The following is a 10816-nucleotide window of genomic DNA, read 5'->3' on the forward strand; positions in this document are numbered from 1 at the left end:
TAGCATGGAAATGGCAATGTTTCTTTGTTCTCGAAAACCCAGTTGAATAGGCTACCACATTCCATTTGCATCCACTCGACGCATATGACTGTGTTGTCACTGTCAACAGATATTTGAATTCTTTATCCGTCGGGTTCATGATCATCCGTCGAGTTATTGATCATCCGTCGGGTTGTCTAGTTGATCATCCGTCGACTTCATTGTAGTTTATCCGTCGGGTAGCAATCTGGCACTTGACTTCATTTCATTTATGCCGAATTACAAGATATCATCTATGTACAATTAATCAACCTATTCTGCATATCTAGTTAAAGTCAACATGACTTGAATACTACTTACAGAATCTATACAATGGTGTATGCAGAAATGTGCTACAGACTTATTGTTACATAAGCTACTCACTCGATGGATGATAAGTCATTATCCGTCGGGACTATAATGAGTCATCTGTCGGGACTATAAATCTTATCCGTCGAGTGCTACATAATTTCACTAAGTAAAATCTACTAAGGTGTTTTCTTCATGAAATTATCAAGTACACAACATATACACAACAAATATATAGGGAAAATCATTATTTGGGCTTTATACGATTTTGATGTCGGATAAAATGAATTGGGATTAAAAGAAAACAATGCTTTTATGTCTAGGTATTTTAGGATTAGTAAGTCTAGGTTTTACTATTCCAGTTGGTAGCTAAGTTTAACATTTCTATAAAGTTAATCTTACTATTTAAATTTATACTTTATTATTATTTCTAAATTTGGGAGAACATATCACACTTTTAAGATTTTAGAACTTGAAATTATTCTTTCAGCCCAAGGAAACCAAGATGAATAAAGTCTATGCTAACTCTGATTAGCTTATATAGACTTGATAAGGAATTCGATTCGAAAACTCCTAAATGTGGGACAAGTAAAAGGCAGAAAATAATTCAAAGACATACCTTACTTGTTCTTGAATCTAATTGCATCCAAATTTCATGTATATATAAATGAAGAGATCAGCAACCTTCTTATCTTACTCAATGTGGGACAATGTTAGGTTTTTTCAAATATTTCAAGGGAATCAACTTCAACTTATCTAGAAAATTAAACTTCAAACATTATTTTAGTCCAAAGTTGCCAAAATATTTCCTTAACTTTTCAACCTGTCCTTTGTAATGAGAAAAAATATATTTTTTTAAAAAAAATTGGTTTATTTTCATGAACTCATATAATACCCAAAAACTGTAGGACATTTGACTTCAATTAAAGCCAAGATAGAGATGGGGACTCATATGGTTAAGTAAAAACCAATTGAAGATTATATAGGGTAGAGAGTGAGCTTTTCTTTAAAATCCCGCAATATTGGACAAAAAAACTCAAAACTATATGGGCTCTCATTAACCAAGTCATGCTTTTACAGGAGTTTTCTGGTAGGTTGCCTTAAAACTTTTTCAATGTGGGATATGGAACAATGTGGAAAATATAATAACTCAATAAACCACATCGAAAATATAAAGAGGAGTGATGTGGATCGCACCACAAAGAAAGAAAAAAGAAGAAGAAAAGCATATTTCAAAAGAACACGATCAATTCAGAAACGTGAACTTTGAATCTCACATTGCTTAGATCAATCCAGAAACTAAGTAATTTAAATCTAACCTTCAAAACAATCCGGTAATTGAAGTTTAGAGAAAAGAAAAAGTACTCATAGTTAATCTCAAAACACAAGTTTTATATCATCAATTGTATATCTTAAAAGATTACATGAGAGGGATATTTATAGGCTTAGACAATAACCCAAACCCTATAGGATTCCAAGAGAAATCCAATATCAGCTTGAATTAGCCAATATATGAATCCTTCCAGGAAACAAATTTAAAAACCAACCCCGAATAGAAAAAAGATAAAAATTAAATCCAAATAGGAAAATAAAATCCTAAGTGCTTAAAACAAGAAAAACCCTTTCAAGTGAAAGGTAAAAACTTGCAAGCAAAATTCTAATTAATAATTATATAATAATCAGCTACACTTCCAACTTCATGCATCGCTCCTTTATTCCTTGTTGTCCAAGTAAGCTTTATAACTTATGTTTGCATACTCTCCAAATGAACATCACCACAAGTACACATAACCAAATCCAAATTAACATATTCATTCATTGATCCTCATCAAGAAGTAAACAAGAATAAATAGAAAGAAACTTGTATACACTTTCAAATTAATTAAGTTGATTAGTTTTTTATCGTTAAGGTAATATAATTTTTTCTTCTCTTTTATGGATTATACCACATCAAAAAGAATTAGGAAACTTTTTTCCACTTTCCTTATATAACACTTTACATGATACTTGAGTTGATTAGGAAGAGGCTAAAGTAAAAGTTTCTAAGTTGGTAAGTCTTCTTACGCCTCATCTATTATTATATTTTATTGTGTAGTTATACTTATTAGTTCATTTAAGTGATTATTAAAATTTACTTGGTAGAATTTAGATTTGAGTTTAATAAATAAAAGCATGTTATTGAGAATTGTGAATGACGTTATTAGGGTACTAAGTCGGGAATAAATGGACTTGAAACTCAAGAAAGAAATTGTATTAACAGCGATTTAAGGTAAGTATATATTGTACTATTTCATTATTGATGCTTTGATCTTTAAATGATGATTGATTTGATTTGACTAATGATTCACTGATGAAAAATGAATATTCTTGCACTGATACTTGATGAATTGATGATGATGCTTCCTTGTCGGAAGTAAGCTAAACCAATTGTTTAGCTGGTCAGGATCCCAACTTGATGAATTGATGAACTTATCATGCTTAAATACTCCATTTTGATCTTGTGAGAATTATTAGGTTATGATGAACTTTTGATGATCGTGATAAGCTTTTAATGACTCTTTTGTTTAAAGTTGTTTTATTTTATTTGATAATTTGAAACCCAAGTATCTATGCGAACTTTAGTTGAAATGTATGATATATGCTTACTGAGCTTTTTTAGATCACTATTTTATGTCACTAACTTTCACTGGAAAGAATTTCAGAGAAGGATATTCAGGAAAGGATAAAACTGTGATGAACTAAGGTTTTAGTGGATTACGAGAAGCATGTAGTATTATAATGAATAAAGTTTTTGCAATAGAATTATATTTGTACATGGTTAGGGTCTTATGATGTATCATAAACTTTTGTTATATACTGAAAATGTTGTACGAATTTTATATTATTATTAATTAAATTTATAGTTACGCATATATTTAGTTTGTAGTTTGTTTGGCGTCCTCGGGTCGGGTTTCTGAGGTTACCCCGAGGTCGGGGCGCCACAATAATAATAATAATAATAATAATAATAATCATTACAATAACAACAATAATAGTAATAATAATAATAATTATTATTATTATAATTATATACAATAAGTCTATTAACTAGAAATATAGTAGGGGTCTATTAGTAAAAATTTAGAATATAAAATAATTTATACAAAAGCACCCTTTATCATCATGCATATCGAGGAGCTATGTTAATAATATACCATATAAAATTTTTAAATAATACGATAATAATGAAATAATGTACTAAATTTTGGATAATAAAGTTGAGAAAATAACATTAGGCCCGCAAGGGTTGGCTTAGTTGGTTAAAGAGGGAATAATTATCCTCTTGGTCACAGGTTCGAATCCCACGGAAGGAGAATTTATGATTATGCCTCCTGAACCAGTGCATGTTGCTTAAGTGCGATTTATCTTGGTTCACGTGGTTTTCAGGCTATTGCGTGAGCCTGTGGGGTTTACCCAGTGCACACACGAAGGGTAGCGGCTGCGGGTTACCTACGATAAAAAGAGAATATAACATTATTTACAAAAATTTCAAATTAACTTAGTATTTTAATTAATATAATAACAATAATGGGGTAGAATTATATATTAGAAGTCTATTATCTAACTAAAAGACGAGAATAAAATATGAGAATTTATACTATTTATTTATAAGGGAAACAGTATTTCAATAGAACACGGTATTACTAAAATAGTACAAGTTATATAATAGGAGTCTATTAACTAAAAGCGAAGAATAACTCTTTTATGATAAGGAAACATTATTTTGATAAAATAATTGTTACTAAGGTACCAAAATGTCAAATAATAGTTATCACTGGATAATCTAATTAATTAATTTCAATTCAAACTCAAGTTCGATTACGCGTAATCACGTAGTTATACAAGATTTATTTATTTAGTTTTATCGTAATTTCAGGTTTAATACCTCGTGGCAACATAATAATTAAATAAAGATGGACTAGTACTAAAATACCAAATTTTGATTATCGCTATATAATCTAATAATTAGTTTCACATTAAACTCGGGTTTAATTCCCCCTAACTACATAATTATAGAAGATTGATTCACTTAATGCTCGTGCATCGCACGTGTTAGCTGCTAGTAAAACCTTAAAACATGAAACTTGTGGAGAACCAAAATTGTTTTTTATTTCTTGAATAGTGTCGGTCGACGAAGATTGGCTTAGGATAAATTTAATAATAGAATTCTAAGATTTTTGAATTGTGTATGTAAAATTTATCACAATAAATATAGATAAAAATTATGAAGTCGGAGATATCAAAAAAATATATACATAAAAAAGTAGGGTATATAAAGTATTTAAAAATCTTAATTCAAATATATCAGTTATGTTTATCTCATTGATATATGTTCGGTTATTCTTTCTCTAAGCAGGAACATCTACAAATTACAGTTCATGTAATATATACACATTAATTGTTTTGAGTATATCAATTTTATCAATTGATTCTCAAGCTTCACAACCAGAGTAGTATACTATCATTGTGACGTTAAAGCACGAATTTGGAAGTCATGTAAGCCTAAAACAAAGGAATTGAAGTTCTACCATTGTCCATTCTATGTGGACAAAGATAGGTATTATAAGTTTTTTATGGTATGATAAGACTCTATTTCGGGTAACCGATTTGACTAAAGATCACGAGCTTGATACGACTACTTTGGAGAGAAAAATGCAAGCTTTGGAGGTTTCTTTGAAATGTTCGAAAACTAAAATTAACCGTCTAAAGTTGATGTTGCAATCCAAGAATAAAGCGACCTTATGGAACTTCAACATTTCGAGCTTGAGAAATAATTGAAGAAGAGGACACCATAAAAGCCATTAAATTTATGAATTTATAATTTTCCAATTTTAGATTGAGAAGACACCATAAAAATCCTAATTTGAATATGTTTCCCTAATTTGGAATAAATTTGAAAGAAATACCGATTAGTATGATATAACTATCGGGTAATATAAAATAATATAACACGTCTCCTTAACACATTATTATTTTAACGAAAACATGTAAAACATAACGGAATGTTAACATTCAAATTCACATGTAATATTATTAGCTTAAATAAATTTATTTATAGTTCAGTGACAAAAAATCATTTTCCCAAAATTAAACGAGCCACATATGCATGCTCCCATTATTTCCTTGAATTTTGGGGTTTTGGTAAAGAAGCTATATTTGCAATTTGTTGAAGTCCTTGTATGGACTAATGCAGTCTCCGAGGAAGTGGTACAAGAAATTCGACAGCTATATTATAGGTACTGGCTACACCAGAAGTTCGTATGATTGCTGTGTTTATTATAGTAAGACATCAAATGCTTCTTTTATTTTTCTGGTCCTATATGTGGATGATATGTTGATAGTTGCAGAGAACAAGTCTGATGTTCAAAAGTTGAAGGGTCTTCTTAATGGTGAGTTTGAGATGAAAGATTCGGGTGTGGCTCGAAAAATTCTGGGAATGGAGATTTATAGGGGTAGAAGCTAAAGAAAACTCTTCTTGTCATAGAAGGGATACATTCAAAAGATTTTGTCAATGTTTGGCATATCTGCAGCAAAGCCCATAGATACTCCTAGTGCTGCAAATGCACATTTGTTCGTTGCTTATGCACCTAAGTATGCCGAGAAGAAAGAGTACATGTCTCGAGTTCCCCATGGTAGTACAGTATGAAGCTTGATATATGCAATGGTCTGCACTAGACCTGATCTTGCACAATCTGTCAGTGTTGTTAGTAGGTTTATGGGTGATCTAGTCAAGGAGCATTGGCAAGCTATGAAGAGGGTATTTTTGTACTTCAAAGGTACATTTGATGTTGGTCTTATTTATAAGGGTGATACAGAGTGTTTAGTGACATGGTTTTCAGAGTCTGATTATGCTGGAGATGTTGACTGTAGAAGATCTATGACCGATTATGATTTTACTCTGGGTGGTTCAATTGTCAGTTGGAAAGCTACTCTGCAACCTACGGTGATTTTGTCTCCTACAGAAGCAGAGTACATGGCATTGACAGAAGCCACAAAAGAAGGAATCTGGTTGAAAGGTTTGGTCAGTGATTTGGGTCTACATCATGCATTATCATAGATTTCCTATAGCATCCCTAAAAAGCGTTGCTATATGGCACAAATCCATTGCAATAGATTCTATGGCAACGATTATTGAAAAATTAGGCGTAACATTTGGTCTCGTTGCCATACGGCCTTATGGTAAAGAATTTGGGACCATATTGTAACAGAGTAAAGAAGTTGCAAATTCATCTTATATCAATATTTTTACATGTACAACAACAATTATAATAGCATTACAATACACCGGGTTTCCTTTGGCAACATTTTTTTGCAACATTTTTTTGTGATATTTGTTATTGTATATGGACTTATGCAACATATTTCGAGTTAATTGCAACAATCTTATTAACAAATTTAAAATATATGGCAACCATTTTACCCTCTATTGTAACATAATTTTTTTTAAAAAAATTGGGCATGACCTTTAAATTTCATTAACAGCCACCAAATTTAATTGGTATATACACAACACAATTCAACAATTAATCCACACAAAAATAGTTTAGCACTACTTCTGTTGTTCCAATATCGACATATAAACCATGTCTAACAAAATACAAAAGTCTCAAGCAAAAACAACAAAGTTAAAGTTTACACATCACAAGGTTAAGTTAAAATTTCATAGACCAAAATATATAATAGTTAATCATCTTCATTTTTCTTCAAGTTGAAATGCTTCTTCCTCTTATTAGCTATTTTCAGTCAAGGTTTGTTATCTTGGTAAATTGTTCTATCACCACGTATCTGCACAATTTAAAAAGGGAGATCAGAGGTATATCTAGTAGTGAATACCAACAGCTACGCTTTTAGTAGTGATATGTAAAAGTGTATCGCATAACAAATGGATACAAAGAGAAGTAATCCTCCAAGAATATTTCGATCTTCTGTTGGAAATGTGTCTTTTGCTTGTATAAGTGTATCGCATAACAAATGGATATAAAGAGAAGTAACAGGACAAAGATCCCTCCACCTTCTAAAACAAACATGATAAATTGATTGAAAGAATTTAAAACTGAACGAAAATGTCAGTATTATTTAGCAGCCGGTTGATCCACAAAAGATCACAAATTATGTACAGAATCTCAAATATTACACTTCACAGCTTTGGTAAATACTTATCTTACAAATTAATAGTATAATTATCAACCTAACAAAATTCACATAACACTTTCAAACATAAGGGTTTTCGTGGACAAAGATTAAGGAAATGACAAGTTACCTGTTACCAGAAATATATTTGACCAAGGACCTGTAAAATAAAATACTAACCTTAGTTCGCTTGTGAATTGGAAGTAGTAGTCACATATATTCTTATACGGTTGTCTACAAATTTTGAGATTTCAGAAGAAAGTATACAAGGAAGAGCTGATTAACCTTTGGAAATTGGGAAGAACTGTGTGAGGGTAGTGTTGTTCTGTTTAATTTTGCAGTGGTATCACAATTCCCATAATCAGTTTTAGACCAAGACAGTCCCCCCTCATACAATGGGATCTAAGAAATATTTTACAACTTCATGCAAGATGGTAGATGCACTTTCGTGGTTCTATAGTAAAAGTAAATGACATAGAATTCAGAACCACTAAGACTTACAAATTTAATAATGTTTTTACGTCCAATTTTTCCATGACATTTTTGAAAGGTATAATCATCCCTTTACTTCAATGTACAAGGTTTCTACGAAGAATTAGAGAAGTAATACTCGTAGTGTTGTGTGAGTTTGGTGGTCTTTGATCTAAAGTAAAGCTTCTGCAATTTATAGTCAGTGGAATTAACATAGGCCTTGACAGAGAGTGTGAGATACAGTCCGGGAAGAAAGGTGTTGACCTGGTATTCGACGTTCACCTCCAGATAATAAGAATAAGGAAAATAAGCAGAGGCATTGCATGAAAGTTCAAATCCAGCAGGAGAGTTACTGTGATCTGACTGCAGATGCTTTTTTTATCCCAATAACTCATATGGAAGAGGAGCCGTATTTCTATACCTCACCGGAACCTTGTCACACTGCATTAATCAGCTTCAAGTACCGCAACACCAGGTTTACTCATAAACAAGTTTTAGGTTACCAAAAAAATTTTGACAAAGTAGAAGATGCCTCGAATAAACAAAGTTCAAATAAACTTATTAGTGACCTAAACATCACCTAACAAGAGCTAAAAAAAATATCTAAGAAATAACAAAAATATAAATAGAGTTCAAGAAAGTCAGAAACCTGTCAATTGGGGAATCAACAGGAGATAGATACTCGCCTGAACCAAAAGAAAGATGAGGTGCTCCAGGATGAGTGAAATGACCAAAATTATAAGCAAGAATCTTGTGAATTTTAAATAAACCTTAATTAACATAGCATCCAGTGAAAATATAAACAGTAACACAAGAAATGATGTAAATTAAGCCATAATTAACATTAATTTAACAAAAATCAAATATATTTATGAATTGAAACATATTTGGGGAATAAGATTTGGGGAAAAATATACACACTTCGAGCTTTAATCTTATCCAAGATTTAATTTTCGAGCATTAATCTTCATTGTAAAGTCGTAGTGTTTATGAGTTTGTGAGTTTCTTCGGGTGTTAGCGAATCTGTTAGTGTATGAAATCACTAGTGATTTTTCTTAAATATTTGTTTTTGTTTTTTTATTTGATAGTCGGGAAAACAATTATACAAGCCCGCTTAAAATTTTCGGAAAGCCCGCCTAAACTTTTGCCCCCAAATCTCTCATCGATTGTAACTATTATGTAATGTATTGTAATAGCACGCTTTTTGCAACACCCTTCAAATCTAGTTATTTCAATTGCAATGTTTTTCAAATACATTGCAATATACATGAACTTATCTTTCTATAGCAACATTTTTTAAATAATGTTTTGAAATCTGGTTGCAAAGGCCAATCTATGGTATAGTGATGATCAAGCTATAATGTATTGTGACAGTCTCAGTGTAATCTGTTTAGCCTAGGATCAGGTCCATCATGAGCGGACTAAGCACATAGATGTGAGATATAATTTTCTAAGAAGTGAGAAGAGAATCAAGGTGAGAAAAGTGGGTACTGCTAATAACCTAGCTGATATGCTCACCAAGCCGGTTCCACATAGCAAGATTCAACATTGTTTGAACTTGCTAAAAGTTTGAAGTTGTTGATTGCTCTTTTAGGGAAAAATCTAAGGCATAAGAGTTTTTTCAGGTACATTTGGAATTATTATGGTGCATCTGGTATATCTGGAATTATTATGGTGCATCTGGTACATCTATTCTTTTTGTACATCTAAAATTAATATGGTGCATCTGGTACATCTGTTTTGTGAGGGGATTCAAGTCAAGGTGGAGATTTGTTAGAATATGTCTTGAATCTGGTTTTAGAGGATAATCTGTTTTGGGTCTATTTATTCTGGATTTTTCTGTAACCTCCTAGAGAGTACTATATAAAACCCTCTAGGGCATAACCTAAATGTAATCTGTATCGGCATAACCTAAGTGTATGTTGTAATCTATATCCTCAAGATTAATAAAACTTTTCTCTTATGCCTATTTATGTTCTTTTTTTATATTTATTATAATTTTTCTTGTTTCTATTATAACAAACAAGGTAGACAATTATTCCATACCGAGGTTGGTAATACTGCCTCCAGGACACCGAGAATACTTCCATTGTTGAACATTATGTCAATTTTGCTTTTCCATGTAAATGTTAGTTGCACCGCTAATGCAACCTCAGATTATTTGGATACATCACAATGCATGTAATGGTCTCTAATGGACTCAACTAACCTTGCTCCAACTTCATCCTCTGTGTCTGCATTCACATAAGGTGCACCATTTTCAACTATTAGCTTTGTCCTGGCAGCTCCAATTGCATTTGCACCCCCGTTTATAAGAGCAACTTTGCGATTTCAAACTTCAATATAAATGTATAATGTATAATATATTCCTTTACCAGATTTGTTAAAATAATGCAAAAAATGATTGCAGGAAAAAGGGGCTTATAAGAAGTTAGATTAGTGATAATTGTCGTCGCCGTACTTGCATAAACTTTCAATTGTGTAAATGAAGTTAATGGGCTTACTAACTATTACCTTCATATTTTAAAATAAAGGGAACTTACCAAATACCTCTAACCAACATATGTTTCCTGCATATATGGTGATTTAAAGTAATACAATAATTGAGGGTTTCTGATATCATCTTCGAATTCAGATGAATGATAAGGTTAAATGAATAAATGATAAATGCAATAATTTAGATCATATTAAGTATATTCATTTTTTCGGTGTTATATTGAAGTTTATCAGTACAATAAATCATGTGACAATCAAGGAAGGTTTATTTAAGCATGCCCTTCCTGTATAAGCAACAACTTAAAATGCATTACAACAATATTTTACAAAAGTCACCTAAAGACTATTTAAA

General features: G+C 31.5%; 1 protein-coding gene across 1 annotated transcript; it reads left to right on the forward strand.

Annotated features, from left to right (window-relative positions):
- The first annotated feature begins 6028 nt into the window (after window positions 1-6028).
- Window positions 6029-6424, forward strand: LOC141680602 (secreted RxLR effector protein 161-like). The gene has a single exon (XM_074486784.1). The coding sequence runs from the start codon at window positions 6029-6031 to the stop codon at window positions 6422-6424; it is 396 nt and encodes a 131-aa protein (XP_074342885.1).
- The last annotated feature ends 4392 nt before the right edge of the window (window positions 6425-10816 follow it).

The sequence above is a fragment of the Apium graveolens genome, chromosome 8 (assembly GCF_009905375.1).
Source record: "Apium graveolens cultivar Ventura chromosome 8, ASM990537v1, whole genome shotgun sequence".
Classification (NCBI taxonomy): Eukaryota; Viridiplantae; Streptophyta; class Magnoliopsida; order Apiales; family Apiaceae; genus Apium; species Apium graveolens.

Coding starts and splice junctions, on each gene's coding strand:
- LOC141680602 (XM_074486784.1), top strand. CDS start 6,029: ATGGTCTGCACTAGACCTGATCTTGCACAATCTGTCAGTGTTGTTAGT.